The sequence below is a fragment of the Barbus barbus genome (assembly GCF_936440315.1).
Source record: "Barbus barbus genome assembly, chromosome: 38".
NCBI lineage: Eukaryota > Metazoa > Chordata > Actinopteri > Cypriniformes > Cyprinidae > Barbus > Barbus barbus.
The window spans coordinates 6,942,775-6,958,998 of NC_136716.1; the positions used below are offsets into that span (position 1 = coordinate 6,942,775).

Consider the following 16,224-nt stretch of genomic DNA (forward strand, 5'->3'; position numbering starts at 1 on the left):
ATTATGCTGCTTTTGTAAGATTAACTCAAGTCTAACATTGCATGTATCATTCATGGTCAAGGCAATCCCAGAATACAAGCAAAGAACTACTGAACAAAGATGGAGAGAAGTAATATGCATGTATGTTTCAGGTCTAAAACCAGGCCAAAGGAAAGTGCTTTTCTGCTGTTTTAAGAGAAATGATAAGAGAGAGGTGAAAGTGGCTCAATTGGCTGGATCAGTGGCTGAAATGTCAGCATACCACCATGGAGAGGTGAGGACTTTTGTTCCACTCATCTCATTCATTGTTCAGTCTGTATATGGAAAATCTTGTCGCATTGCTTTTGTTTTTAGCAAGACTCTGTCCTGTTGAAAATACACATTTAAAAGTAAAATTGTGCTAACATGTCTATCAAGCTACTGTCATATGACTATAATATAAAACCAGTGAACCTGGTAGCTTTCACATGATACAACTCTTTAAATGTTTTTCTATTCCTCAGGTCTCTCTAATGATGACCATTGTGGGTCTTGCTCAGAACTTTGTGGGCAGTAATAATTTGAACCTGCTTCAGCCTCTGGGTCAGTTTGGCACACGTCTGCATGGAGGCAAAGACTCTGCCAGCCCCAGATATATCTTTACTATGCTCAGGTATACAGGTGCACACTGCGAATGGTTACGGCTAACAAATCAAAAAAATTCATAACTAGTAGGGATGTAACGAAATCAAAATCAAACAATTATGGTGATTTATTAAAAAACAAAGTGAAAATTTTGTACATTTTAAAGTTAAATTACTATCTAATGCACTCTGAGAGTTCAAAATGAAGAGCTGCAACCCATTTTCTTAAGTCAGGGAAAAGTCAGTGAATTGACTGAACTTTAAAGGGAACTCAACCTACTTTTGATCAGTCACAGTCTAAATTACATCCACACTGGTGTTTTAGGAAGCCAAACAAATTAGAATATTATTGTAATAATAATAACAACAATGTGGACCAGCAACTGTTTGGTTACCCACATTCTTCAAAATATCTTATTTTGGGTTCAGCACAATAAATTAATAGAGGTTTGGGACAACATGTGAGTGAGTAAATAATGACAGAAATAAAATTTTAGGGTGAATTATCCCTTTAATGACAGTCGACAGCATGTTTGGTGTCCTGTCCCTTTAAGAGCTGCACGCATCTAATATACAGGCACGTATCCGTTTCTCTCTTAACTATTTCATTTTAGAGATAACCAGCTGAGTATATATGTAAACCTTGTGTGTTTTGACAGTATTAGCGCAAAAAATAAGTTAGTTGAGTAATCAGGCGCTGTTAGACAGGCTTTTTAGTGCGCGTGCTTCAGGTGTATGTGCTCGTCCACGATCAAAAATCGTCATATCGCACACCTCGAATTCTGTGTGAACGGCCCAAAACGCATTCTAAAAGGCATAAAATGTCTTTAAAGTTAAGAAGTTTGAATATTTTAAAACTACAATTTTTGCCCAGAAGACCTATCGTTTCATATTATGTGACCACGATAATATCGAGACAGTTTTGCTATCGCAATATTTCGAAATTGATAATCTTGTTACATCCCTAATAACTAGTAAAGTAAAACTTTTTTTTTTATTTTTAATTCTCAGTCCACTTGCTCGTCTGCTGTTCCCTGCTGTGGACGATAACCTGTTGAAGTATAATTATGATGATAATTTGCGAGTGGAGCCCGAGTGGTACATGCCCATCATTCCTCTACTGCTGGCTAATGGAGGTGAGGGCATCGGCACAGGATGGGCCAGCCGCATCCCCAACTATGACGTGAGAGAGATCATCAACAATATTCTCCGCATGCTCAATGGAGAAGATCCACTTACCATGGTAAAAGAAATTCATGTTTTAAATTTAATTACCATAAATGCATAATTCTTTTCATAATGCATATTGTTCCAAACCAGAACTGATTCACGTACTCATTTCGTCCCATTTATGTCTAGCTGCCAAGCTATAAGGGGTTCAAAGGCACCATTGATGAATTGGCAAAGAATCAGTATGTAAATAATGGAGAGGTGGCCATCATTGACTCTACAACCATTGAGATCACTGAACTGCCAATCAAATCCTGGACACAGGTGCGTGAAGTCTGTTTTTATACTTTCTTTGGGAAGTTTATTCACGATTCCTTGTCGGACTCAGGTTTTTTTTTTTTTATATAACCCATGCCCATTTGGTATGTGGCAAGGTAGTGGTTGGAAATATTCAGTTGACATGAGAAACTAGTAAAATTAGTGCAACTAAATCTTGACTTTGGACTTTCATCAAAGAATTTCATGAAAATCTGCTAGGGTTTAAAATGCTTATGCCAATGTTTCCTTCACTGCAAATTCATGTTTCATGCTGAATTTAAAATTAGCAGTGTGTTCAACCTGTGAAATTTAGAGTAAAGCTGTGTGATGCAGAATATTGAGCAGATAATTATGCCAGGCAGTTCAAGAAATAAAATGAACATTTTCTTTGGAATGAATGATGAATAACGTGACATCTCTCAGATCTATAAGGAGAATGTGTTGGAGGCGATGCTCAATGGCACGGAGAAGGCTCCTCCTCTGATCACAGACTATAAGGAGTATCATACAGACACCACAGTGCGTTTCGTCATTAAGATGACAGAGGAGCGCCTGAGAGAGGCTGAGGCAGCTGGACTACACAAAGTCTTCAAACTACAGAATCTGCTCACCTGTCACTCCATGGTGAACCGCGCACACCGCATACTTTATATCACAATATGCATCCTTTAAAAAAAAAAAAAAATAATCTTAATTTTTGCCTAATCCTGAAATCATTTTGTCTTCCGTTATGTTCGTTCTCATTCTCATGCAGGTGTTGTTTGATCATGTGGGCAGTCTTAAGCAGTATGAGTCTGTTCAGGACATCTTGAAGGATTTCTTTGAGCTCAGAATGAAGTATTATGTCCTCAGGAAAGACTGGTTGCTAGGTATGTTGGGGGCTGAAAGTGCCAAACTTTCCAACCAGGCCCGATTCATTCTGGAGAAGATCCAGGGCACACTGGTCATTGGTGAGACATGCTTTTTCTCTCTTTGTCTTTGGTTTCACACCACACGTAGAAAGCAGCACATATTAAAAGGATAGAGCGTTCATGCTACACAAGACTGGTACTGTATAGTACCAGTGTCATGGATGTGGCAGTTGGTAATGTTTTGGCATGAAGTCTGTTTTTGCCTCGTGCCATACACTAACCTCAACACATTACAAGTGCACTTTCAACCTATTTATCTGCTATCAACTTATTTTGCTTTCTAAGTGTACATTACAATAAAATGGATTAAGCTACTAAATTATTTAATGACGCTCATATTTTATGGGTGTTATTTGGCCAATACAGATAAAATTATAACAATGACAACCTTGGTACATGGGGAAAGTGGATACTCATTTGACCTTTTTTTTTTTTTTTTTTTTTTTTTTAATTACATTTAGATCTCAAAATGAATGTCTTATTAAATGTGCAGTATTACCTCAGAATTAATATCCATGTTTCCCACAGAGTTTTAGACTATGGGATTTAGCTGTGATAATGTCTTGGTCGACATCACATTACATTTACACTTACTTCAGACTTGTGTGCCCTCCAGAAGCTCATTACATTGCCATCCTAAAGAGGCACAAAATCACATTCACCGTCACAGACCCGTACCTTAACTATTCCCTGCTGGTGGAATGACATGCATTATGACAGGTCTAAATGTATTTTTGGTTCATTTTGAAACTGGCTGGCCAGTTGCTTGATGGGAAAAACTGTATGGTACTATATATTGTGTATCTCTAGGTGTTAAAGTAAATACATATTCTAAGGTAACTGTTTTTGATATCAAGCTTCTTATCTTTATTATTTAGAAAATAAACCTAAGAAGGAGCTGATCCGCATGCTTCAGCAGATGGGCTATGACTCAGACCCTGTTAAGGCTTGGAAAGATTCTCAGGAGAAGGTATGCCCTACAACAACCTCATTTATTGAATTAAATACTTTTGTTTTCTTCCTTTGATCGGTTACTTACATCAGTATCATTTTCATTGTGTGTTTGGCAGGATGCAGATGAGGATGCTGGGGAGGATGAGGAGGAGAAGGAAAAAGAGGACACATCTGGCCCTGATTATAACTACCTTCTCAGCATGCCCATGTGGTACCTGACCAAAGAAAAGAAAGATGAGCTGTGTAGACAGAGAGATGCTAAGGTGACTAAGTCTGTAATGGATGGAAGCACAGCTGGTGATTTTAGTATAGCAGTGGAGTTTACAAAGATTGTCATGCTTTTGTTCTGCAGATGACTGAGTTGAACACGCTCAAGATGAAAGCACCTGCTGACCTGTGGAAAGAGGATCTGGCAGCCTTTACTGAGGAGCTGGAGGTAAACAATGTGGATCGTTTTTTTTTTTGCATTTGGAAGTTCATGTACCAAACATCTAACTGCTATTGCTTTGTATGAAGAAATACGTTTCAGCTATTATAATGAAAATCGCACCTGATTTCAAAATTAACATTTAGTGTGATTTAGTGATTTGCAAAGTCATCAATGGTTATCTGTGTGTTTGCATATAGCGTCTGGAACAGAAGGAGATTGAATCACAGAATGCAGTGCCTGTAGTGAAAGGTAAAGTGGGCAAATCAAAGGTGGTGAAGGTAAAGAACGAGACCATGCCCACCCCACAGGGCCGCCGCGTCATCCCCCGCATCACCAGCACCATGAAGGTCCAGGCTGTTAAGAAGGAGGGAGCCAAACGAGGCAAAGCTGTGAAGGTATGTGTGTGCAGAATGAGATTTGCGTGCATGCATAAACGGCAAGTATGCAAATCTCTGAATGGTCACAGTACTGCATTTCAAGTGGATTTTTCATTAGCTGTTTATTCAGATTGTTTGTTTTACAGCAGCAAATTCAATCAGTTTCTATAGCCAGACATTTTAGAAGTTTCACTGATTCTACTTGTATTTTCAGAAAGAGGCTGGTGTGGTGATGAAGATGGATTTTGATGATGAGGCAGACGCAGCAGCCGATGGCTCTGAGATGGGACTGACTGCAAGACTCGCTAAGAAGGTCAAGAAAGAGCCAACCAAAGACAAAAGTAAGACAGACATGTATGAAAATAGAGGAAGCTGAATGTGTATGGACTGCTGCTTTTTATGTAGTCGAAATTAGTAAAACACTTTTTATTAATATAACTATTTAATGAGGTGACTATTACAGGATTTCGTATTATTTAAAGTTACACCCCTAAACCTAATCCTCTGTAGGGTGTAAGTCAATCATAACCAGTTTTCATTTTGATGAGATTGTGGATTATGAATTGCCATGAGACAACATGGCCCTCAGTCTGTAGCGCACACAAATGCACCATCACACAGTTGATGCAGAGTTTCAAACGTCCCCAATCTACGTGACTGTAGTTCTTAAATGGGGAAATTTGAATTTACAGAAGAATAAACGGTTGATTTACCATTTCAGAGTCCATTGTAGTTCTGTAACGTGCAATTTTGATAGGACCTATCAGATGCATTCATGCAGTGTCATCAAATTCTGATCTTAAGGTTTCATCTCGTCTTTGTGTCAGGCACAAAGTCAGGCAAGCAGACCACCCTCTCCTTTAAACCACTCCAGAAGAAGAACCCCTTGTCTTCTGAGGGAGAGTCTGAATCTGACATGGAGCTCATCCCTGAGGAAGTGGCTCCAAGAGAAAAGAGAGAGCGCAAAGGTGAAAATCTTACTTTAATTTTGTCATTTAGTTTGTTACTTTTTCTTATTTGTAAGTCGCTTTGGACAAAAGCGTCTGCTTAAAGTTACAACTATATAAATACTATATACCCACATATTTAAAAAAAATAAAGAAATGAAATAAAATTGACACATGCATATAACAACATTTCAATACTAAACATAAATGAAAAAACTAAAATAAAAAGCGATACCAGTGTCCCTGCCCGGTGGAGTCGCACGGTAGAATAAGTAGGTAGAATCTTCATGCATGTTTACTCTCCCTTTAGGCCTTTCCACACTGAGCACGAGGCAGAAAAGCGAGGCAAATCGCAGACGAACGGTGCTTTCACACCGATCGCAAAACGATTGTTCGTCTTCTACTAATTCACACTAGGTGGCGCCGACCAGCAATGCATTTTTCCCCAGATATGCATCTCGTATATGGATTTAACGTTGTCCGCTGCTCAATATACAGCATTAAATTAAGATGAATTAAATTATGCGTTAAGAATTATGAATTAAGCATTAAAATAAGTTTGAATCTACACCAGGTCTTGCGTTAATTGACATCTGGGCCGATCGGAATCTCTACTGAGCTCGCGCCTGTCAAGAGAGGGAGGTGGGGGTGGGCTTGCGTGCCATGTAGGCCATTATTGGACAATTCTTATAAATGACATTGTTTCTGGACCAATCGGAATCTCAGCGCTTGCTTCAGGATCTTGAAACACACTGCCATCTGTGTTCGCGCCTGTCAAGAGACACCTGATCTAATGTGGAAACTCTGATGGAAATTGAATTCAAGGTAAATCAGTCTTTTTGGAGCTAGGGGTGTGCGATATGACGATTTTTGATCGTGGACGATAAAAATGTATCGTGCTACAGAACACATTATATCAAATACAGTTCTGGCGCCTCCGTCTCTACTGTACAACACGACATACAGCAGTAGAGTTACTCTGACAGGACACTGCACTTATTCGCGATCGCAAAAGTACATTATTTGCACACAAGCCTTGCTGGTTAAATGTTTAATTCGCGCGCTGGTCTGACGTGCGCTTTTTCTGAGCGCATACACCTGAAGCACGCGCACTAAAAACCCTGTCTAACAGCGCGAGCGCCTGATTACTCAACTAAGTTATCTTTTGCGCTAATACTGTCAAAACACACAAGGTTTACATACAGACTGAGTTGGTTATCTCTAAAATGAAAGTAAATAATTAAGAGAGAAACAGATGCGTGCCTGTATATTAGATGCGTGCAGCTCTTAAAGGGACAGGACACTAAACATGCTGTCGACTGTCATTAAAGGGATAGTTCACCCTAAAATTTAATTTGTCATTATTTACTCACTCACATGTTGTCCCAAACCTCTATTAATTTCTTGTGCTGAACCCAAAATAAGATATTTTGAAGAAAGAGGGTAACCAAACAGTTGCTGGTCCACATTGACTTTGATAGCAGGAAAGAAAAATCCTATGGAAGTCACTGAGGACCAGAAACTGTTTGGTTTTCCACCTTCTTCAAAATAGCATTTATGTTCAGCAGAAGAAAGAAACTCTTTCAGGTTTAAAACAACTTTTGAGTAAATGATGGTATAAAAATAAAACATTATGACAGAATTGACAGACAGATGACAGAATATTAATTTTTGGGGGGAACTATTCATTTAACGTTAACAAAACAACAAAACACAAAGAGAAAAATCACATTCTTGACTGAAAATCTTTAATACAGTTGCTTTAGGAATCAGTCTATCTAGTGTTTTATTTTTATATTTGTTCATTCAATTTCATTGAATGCTTCTGCTAAATACACCTATTGTACCTGAAAATAAAGCACTTTTTTATTATTTGTATATTATGTGTATTTGTAATGTGTATCTTTGTTCTTATTTTTTAATAAGAAAGATAAAATAACGAAAAAGATTTATCTTCACCCACTTTGGCCTAAATATCTGCCATGCGTCTTTGTCTTTCTAGTTTGGCTGTAATGCTCAGACAACTTGTAAAACCAAAATAGTAAAACTAACATGACAAAGAATCGTGATAAAATCGTGAATCGTGATATTTCTAAAAAAAATCGTGATATGATATTTTTCCCATATCGCCCACCCCTATTTGGAGCTAAACAACAGATATTTGTTTGCTTAAGTCAAATAACGTCAGCTAAGTTAGCGGTTTTTTTCATACAGTTAGCCTATGCTTCGAGCAAAATGCTTAATAGCAAGCAATACAAGCGGATCCAATGCTGGAATTTCCGTTAGCAAGATAGCAAATTTTCTAGCCATCTAACATTGTTAGCTAGTTGTAATGTTAATTCCTGCATTGTCTGACCGTCTTGCTAACTAAAGTTAACCATTTAGCTTGCTACGTAAGTATATAGTATTTCAGATAGCCAACTTAGGTTGCAACCTTATCATTAGCCCCTAACTTAAGCCAGGTGCTCTGCCCTGAGTTCTGGCTACTACTCCAATTCTGAGCTACCCTGATTAACGACACGTTATGGAGGTTGTCGTGTGCGCAGCAGTCATTCAAGTCAGCTGGATGTAGCCCTACTTTTAAAGTGTTTTTGATGTGTTGATGTGGGTAGATGTGACTGTTTAGACAACAGCTGATGCGAGAGTAATACAGTGTAACAAAGCAATTTGACGTCTTGTTGCATTGGATGCGCCGCATTACTTGTAAACAATGTCTATTTAGAATCTGGCGAACGTGCAAGGCTAATGCGTTCACAGTGTCGGCGTCGCCCATTCTGCAACCCCCCCCCCCGCCAACACTGTCACCTTTTTTTCTCTGAGTTTGCAGGTCTGAATAACGCTACACTGATTAAAATTGGTCATAAACATCCTTTATTGTTATAAAAAAAAAACATGAGCTGCATAAAACACATACAGAAAATATATCTATTTGCTTTCATATTTTGTGTAGAGAAATGTTTTTTTTTTTTTTTTAAATACAGAAGATCTAAAGAGTGAATGTGCTCAGACTCTGAAAGTCCTCTACTTTGGTGTTTTTACATTCGTGCTCAATACAGTCTTCTGAGCTTTTAAAGCCACCACGTCGACCTTTTGGGTAAAAGCAGTTGCTCTGGCCACATGATGTAATTCTCAAATCTTATTGGACGGCCTGTGTTTTCACTTTGCGAAACTGAAAAGATTCGTTGCACTGGTTTGGAAAAAAACACTCGCATTTTCGGTTCTTGAATGTTCGCGGTCTCCGGTATAAATCAACATTCCTATGGATGCTTCCACAGTGCGTCCTTGCATCCGCTATAGTGACAACTGATATGCATTTTATGGAGGTCTGCTGTATTGTTCTAGAAGTCTCACTGATTTACGTTATAAGCTCTTGCAATTTCATCTTAATTTTTGGCCATATAAACATTAGCAACTGCATCAAGTTGAGACTGCAGATCATGGAAAACCATTTGACAAAAGTGTGGGATCCCTGAAAGTAAATTGGAAAACAAAACAAAAAACGAATAATTTTGTGTCTTTGCAGCTGCGGTGAAAAAGTACAGTCTGTCGAGCAGTGAAGATGAGTTTGACGACTTGGCGAAGAGCTCTAAACAGAAGCGCGCTGTCATTGAGGATGATGAGTCCTTCCTCCCAGAACCCAGCGCTGCACCTGATAGTGACATTGACTCCCCTCCTCCCGCACCTGTTGTGTAAGACTGACACCACTTCTAACTTTTTGCTTCACAGATTTCACCTGTTCTCTATTATAATTGTCTACAGTATTCTAAATTCTATCTATATTTTTCTATAATATCGTCTTCTTTGATTCTTTCAGGAAAAAAGCACCAGCAAAAGCCAGCAAAACAAAAGTAGAGAAACACGAAGCCAGTAGCAAGTCCGGCTGTAAGTACTACACAACTCTCTGCCCATCACAGATAATTTCTTTTAGCTTTGTCTCTAACATGATTGCTTGTCAGCTGGTTTACTTGTTCACTGTACTTGTTAAACTAGCTGAGACCAGCCAAGAGCCGGCCCCTAAACCTGTGAAAAAATCAGCTGTAGGAGCCACCAAGAAACCGGCCGCAAAGAAGACAAGTGCTGCTTCTAAGAAGAAAGCAACAGGTGTTTGAATGTTGTTACCTTTTTAGAGAATGGTGGAATTTCATTGCACTTATGCTCTTAAAAGTTTTTCCAAAAGGACAGTGATGCCACAGAAGAACCATTTTTAGTAGGGCTGTGCGATTTGGGGAAAATATGTAATTGCAGGTTTTTTTTTTCTTTTTAAATCTCAAATTTCCACAAAAATTATGCAGTGGAAAGGTTTCATGGATGTTAAAGGTTCTTCATGAAACTATAAATGCCAGTAAAGAACCTTTATTTTACAAGAGTGTAAATTCTTGTATTGGATATCAGTATAGCAGCTTCTTATTAAATAATTAATGAATGATTTTGACTTTCTAGATGCAAAACAGCCCTCAATCCTTGACGTGCTCTCTAAGACAAGTCCTAAAAAAACCAAAGCCACCAAGAAGCCTGCTGCTGTCAAACAGTCTTCTGACTCAGATGGAGCAGCCCCTGTTGTAGTTGAGAAGAAACCAGCCAAGAAGAGGAAGCCCGCTCTGAGCAGTGACCAATCAGACAGCTCAGACTCTGACAGTGGCAATCTGATGGCTCGCCTCAAGGGCAAAAGCACTGCTGGAAAGGTAATTCGACACTTTACTGTTGATCTAAATGAGTGTTTTAATGAAATCAGTATTTGCCTACTCCATATCAAATCTTATTCTCATTCACAGTGGATAAGCTGATGTTTAACTCCTTTTTCAAACATTTCAATATTGATAAATGGACTTACAAATTAATACAATTGCTTGTAGCATTCAATATTAAACTGCTGTACAAATAATTGGTCAGTACAAGAAGAAAAATCCGTAATGAAGGACTATTGAATTAACCTATAATTAACCTATTGGTAAGCCCTGCCCCCCTTAGTTTCTGTTACTTCCTCGGACAAACAAACGGAGTTGCTCACTGTCTTACAATGACAGCTGCAGTGTGAAAACCTTGTCCCACGATCTTTTTACACAATTTCGGACACAGAAGGCCACCAAATGGGAATTAAATATTCCATGGAGGGATTTATAATATAAAAAAAAAAAAAATATGGTGGGTAACTCGAAGCGAGGGTTTTACAGATCACAATGCAAGCGGGAGAAGTCTCATATTACGGGCGGTCATCACTAGGGTTGCCAACTTCAGAGAATGAAAATACGGGACAATCGCATTCTGGGGAGGATGAGGGGGTTGTGTATGTGTGTGTATATATATATATGACAGACACTCATACATCAATTGAAAAATACGCATTTTCACATACTAAAGTCCGCTTATAGATTAATTATGGGCTGCTTTTGGTGCTTGACACTTTTTTTTTTTTTTTTCCCATTTTGTTTCAAAATGTAAAATGTTTCTCACTATTTAACAACAATTAAAGACGACTTCCCTTACTGATCACGTCTCTTGCGCGGCTGGATGTTGGACTTGTGAAAAATAATCACGTTGTTTCTATTCACCAAAACTGATTTACTGAAGTCAAAACACGGACGAAATTGGCGTTAGTGCGAACGCCGCTTGCTGTGAGGCGGTAGCGACGAGCCGGCAGAGGATTCCGGCCTTCCTCGAACAGTTATTCACGATTTCTAATTTACTTTACTTATACTGCGTGAGGGTGGCTCTGACTGGATGATGACGGGTATTGGTGATCATTTTCAGGTGATCAGCACTCCTGCTGTTGTATCAGTCAGTAGTTGGCAGAAACGGGACAAGGGAGGTCATGTATTGGACACACAAATTAAGCCCAATATACGCTAAATTAATGTACATTTAACCAGTTTAATATGGAGAGACATTGAAATGTAGACCTTTGTTTGTGTTTTTGCCCTACACTGTACAAGACGCAAGAACAGTTTGCTATTTAGGTTTGTACGTTAGCATGGACTCACTAACTTTAACGTTAGCTAGTTTTAGCCAGACTTACCTTGCTAAAGCACAAGATAACATTAATGTTCTGCTTGAGCAGATGAAAATTGTAGCTTAATGAGTGAATGACAACCAGAAAATTTAACGTGTTTGTCTTCATTTGTATTGGGATTGAATACTTAGGGACATTTTGTTTTGTTTGGATTAGGGCTGGGCGATATGGCTGAAAACTGTATCACGATATCAGTGTTTCATATCGGTCGATATCGATAATTATTGATATTTTTTTAAGGTGGTACATCAAGTTCGTGGTATTACCAGTCTTGGCGGGGACGACGGTCTTGCATAATTTGCAGACGACATTAGGTCTGACTACGGTCAAGTCAGAGTTATAATATCCAAAAAACTGCCATACTGGCGAGCTGACTTTCTCTTTTATTTACAATTTCCTCGCTCGCTGCGGCACTCATTTTCTGCTTATGAAGAGGAATCCAGCAGACCAGCACGAGACAACGATATGGCGCAACCAAACATGATACTGTTACATGATTGGCTGTTAGCGTGTCACTCCCTACGTTGCTAGGTTACCAGAGAGCGAGTGCCTTTGTTAATGCAACCAAACTTGCTTCGCAACCTCTGTTTTCTTCCGACGAAGAATAAAAAATATCGAACGTTTTATCGAACACCTTTTTTTATTGATATCGTTCACGTGTCTATCGCGATACATATCGTTATCGTTTTATCGCCCAGCCCTAGTTTGGATTCAGGAAATGTAATAGAATAAATTATATTTCCCATCCTCTCAGGATACCTGGAGTCAGTGTTATAAGTACCCCAGGCACATTGTTTTTTGAAGCATAAACCCCATAAAACCGATGCGAGCTTAGTATCTTCCTGTTTCTTTATGGCGCTGAAACCTAAAGATGTCAGAGTTCCGCTCCTATTGGCTATTCTGTGATTGAGAGGAGGGGCTTACCCAGAGATGCTCACAAGTCTCTGAGCTAGAGTCCAAGTCAAGTCTCAAGTCTCTGAGCTAGAGTCCAAGTCAAGTCTCAAGTCTCTGAGCTAGAGTCCAAGTCAAGTCTCAAGTCTCTTTATTATATTAAGTCTCTGGTTATAATAAGTGTTGCATCACGTACAGCGACCCATCCAACACTGCATAGCTATATATAAGGAATTCAAAGCATGTAATGTTATTATGACTCCTTTATCTATTAGCATACAGTATCAGCTTTGATTTTTATATATAATCAGTGTAAACAGGCTATTGCAACATGACAAAAACACCAAGAATGCTTTACTTTTAAGTTAATATTATCTGTATTTTGCCTTGTAGCATGAACACACAGTACAGTACAGACCAAAAATTAAGAAAGACTTAATATGGTCAAACATCACATTGTAGCTAAATGCAAAACACTATTGCAACAAACCAAACGATGTGAAATATATGAAGAGTTCAGATGCAAAAGCCATCTGAAATTCTTTAGAATGATCATTTTTATCAAGCTTGTATATTTAAGTTCAATAATTTCACTTAAATGACAATGAAAATGCAACTAATCATAGTTTATAAACTACTGTAAGTCAACACATCCCAAACTCTCAAACCAGTGTAATGTTACATGATCAACAATAATCCTGAAACCTGTTTGCAGACAACGTTAACCCTTGTATGGTGTTCGGATCTGTAGGACCCGTTTTCATTTTTTACTAGAGAAAAATTATACTATTAATAATTTTTTCAAACTCAGACTCATTGGCCTTGGCTTATTTTCTGTGAAGAATATATATCTGAACACATTTTCAATGACCACACTGGTCACACACTCTCTCACACGCAAGCACTCAAGCACACACGCGCGCGCGCACACACACACACACGCACGCACACACACTCACTCGGATATGTGGTTTACGGGACTCTCCATAGGCGTAATGGTTTTACTAATGTACCAACTGTATAATCTATCCTTAAATCCAAAGCTAACGATGAATAGCACAGCAGTCGCCATGTTTGTTCGTTGTCCTCTAATGTATGGCGGCCGCGCCTAAAATAAAACTTTAAAAAAAAGTGTGGCCACGCCTGTGCGCAGCAGATACGTAGTACGTCACGTGCTACATGGGCAGGTTATAGGTAACGGAGGGAGGGGAATAACAGCGAGCTCATCATTCCTAAAAATAAACATTGTTCACGAGTCCCGCAGCTCGAGTCCGAGTCGAGTCTGAAGTCTTTCGAGGACGAGTCTCAAGTCGAGTCTGAAGTCACTGTGTGTGCGACTTAAGTCGCACTCGAGTCCGAGTCTCAAACTCGAGTCCCCATCACTGGGCTTACCAATAGGACAGTTGTGGCCACATTGTACCAATTCTTTCTCTCATTTTGAAAAATGAAAATGAGGGAGTTACTGCAAAGTGGTCTTGGTTTAAAAAAAAGAGAGTGAAAAGTCGTAGGAATTAATTCTTAATTTGTGGCCACGATAATATATACAGTATATATATACTTTTTTCTTTGTTTGTTTTTTTTCCCTCCCTGTGCATGTCGAATGTAGCTCTGTACATCACCTGTCTATTTTGATTAAAAGTTTTAACAAGCAAGGTTGTCATTGTACTATTTTATTTTTGTAAGAATAATAATCTATCATTTTTAAGTATTTGTTTTGAGAAAGGAAAGGAAACTATATAACATTAAAGCTTAAAGCAAGCGCTACAGATCCTAAGCCTCATTGACGATTGTTTGTGTCTGTGTGAAACTGGTATTCTGTTGTCATAAGTTTTTATTTTTATTTATTTTTTTAATCATGACATACCTGGTACTAAGAAACTACAAGCAATAAAACAAATACACACAGTTTTATAGTAGACATTGGTGTAGTAGCTTTGACAAGCTTTTGAGTTTAATCCTTATTTAATTTTTTTGTTCCAGAAAGCAAAGTGCTGGGAGGAAGACGACAGCTTTCAGCTGGAAGAGAAGATCGTGACGTCTGCAGCTCCCAGGAGCCGAGCTGCACGTACCACCAAACCTGTGACCTACGCACTTGATTCAGATTCTGATGACTATTAAATGTCCTGAAGTAGCCTGTATGTATGATACTCACAGGTTGTTAGAATTTTTTTGATCGCTTGTTTTACTTAAAATAAAATAAAATTTAATATACATAAAGGAAGTTTATTCTTGCAGAAAGCCTGTTTTATGTTGGCTTTTTTTTTTAAAGCGATCAATGACAAACTAGCCTCACATGTGACAAGGTTTCTTTGTTTTTTATAACATGCTACATTATCGCCCATTATATTGTTCATTGTTGCCTTTTATACATGTTGTATTGTCTTGTAAATATTTTATATGTTCTCTTGTTCAAAGCTTGTAATAAATTTTCAGTGAGAATTGATTGGTTTTATGAACTACTTTTATATTAAATTTTTAAATGAATACACTACAGTACTACACTACCACATCAGAATTAATTAATTCCACGAATGACTGAAAAGTATGTACTGTTATCCATAGTATTGATTCTGATCTCCAATTTGAACTTGTCTCTTAATACCAAAGTGGGTTCATGCACATAAGCAAGAAACTGAATTAATTTAAATGTGACATCTGCACTGGCAAAATGTTGAAAATGTGACACTATCCCTAACGGCTGTTGATTTAAAGGGAATGATCACCCAAAAATGAAAATTGTCATTGTACACCCTCTTGTTCCAAACCTGTATGAATTTATTCTGTTGAACACAAGATATTTTGAAGAATGTTGCTGGTAGCCGTTGACTTTCATAATATTTTTTTCCATACTTTCCAAATAATCTGAGATAAAGTAAACCTAACAAGAGACTTTCTCTCTCAGTGGATAATAGTGTTACCTAATCGTCTAATAAACAGGACATATCATTATATAAAACTCTCCTTCAAAACAAATATGCTGAGTGGAGCCCAGCATGTTTATTTGCAACACCTCATTGCAGCCAGGAGATGGTGGAATTGTCTCATTTACTCACAACACTGTTTCAACCTGTGTTGTCTTTGCTTTTCTTCACTGCTACTGAGACAAAAATATCAGCTTTGTTCATCAACGATGTTCACTGTTCAGCAGTGTAAATTTAACCCTAAATGTTAAAGCAGGTGGAACTCTTATTTTTCAAAAATATGCAAAAATAGCTTTTCCATTAGTTAAAAAGGGTCAAAATATATTATTTATATCATGGTCATGTTCAAACGTATACTTGGTCAAATTAAATAGAAAGCTATCAAACATATAACTTTTAATTGTGGACTAAGCTTTGATTCTGCTGATGACGTGTGATCTGGCGTGAAGTGTAGGCAATTATCCCTCCCCTTTAGCAAACTGTCACGCAATTAGCAAACAACAATGATCCAATCTAAAATTCCCAATGAACATAACCAAGTCCCATCCTATATTTTTTTCTCGTCCATTTTACTTGGCTGTGTGTCACAAAAGAGAAGAAAATATGATCACAATTTCCGTTTCATGTCCCCAACATACTCTCCTCATAATACCACTGTTCTAAAGCCCAGGTTAATGGAATCCTGCGTTATCTGGT

At 38.2% G+C, this 16,224-nt stretch overlaps 1 protein-coding gene across 1 annotated transcript in view; it reads left to right on the top strand.

The window, feature by feature from the left end:
- LOC306858080 (DNA topoisomerase 2-alpha-like) overlaps window positions 1–15,049 on the top strand; it is a 29,595-nt gene extending 14,546 nt beyond the window's left edge. The window contains exons 19-35 of the mRNA XM_079398473.1: window positions 132–253; window positions 483–631; window positions 1,614–1,845; window positions 1,962–2,096; window positions 2,514–2,714; window positions 2,845–3,040; window positions 3,880–3,971; window positions 4,072–4,218; window positions 4,308–4,391; window positions 4,583–4,780; window positions 4,977–5,103; window positions 5,590–5,730; window positions 9,233–9,398; window positions 9,524–9,591; window positions 9,700–9,810; window positions 10,150–10,391; window positions 14,588–15,049. Coding sequence (XP_079254599.1) covers window positions 132–253; window positions 483–631; window positions 1,614–1,845; window positions 1,962–2,096; window positions 2,514–2,714; window positions 2,845–3,040; window positions 3,880–3,971; window positions 4,072–4,218; window positions 4,308–4,391; window positions 4,583–4,780; window positions 4,977–5,103; window positions 5,590–5,730; window positions 9,233–9,398; window positions 9,524–9,591; window positions 9,700–9,810; window positions 10,150–10,391; window positions 14,588–14,725 — 2,549 coding nt within the window. The 3' untranslated portion in view covers window positions 14,726–15,049. The remainder of the gene's footprint in view (window positions 1–131; window positions 254–482; window positions 632–1,613; window positions 1,846–1,961; window positions 2,097–2,513; window positions 2,715–2,844; window positions 3,041–3,879; window positions 3,972–4,071; window positions 4,219–4,307; window positions 4,392–4,582; window positions 4,781–4,976; window positions 5,104–5,589; window positions 5,731–9,232; window positions 9,399–9,523; window positions 9,592–9,699; window positions 9,811–10,149; window positions 10,392–14,587) is intronic.
- Window positions 15,050–16,224: the final 1,175 nt, after the last annotated feature.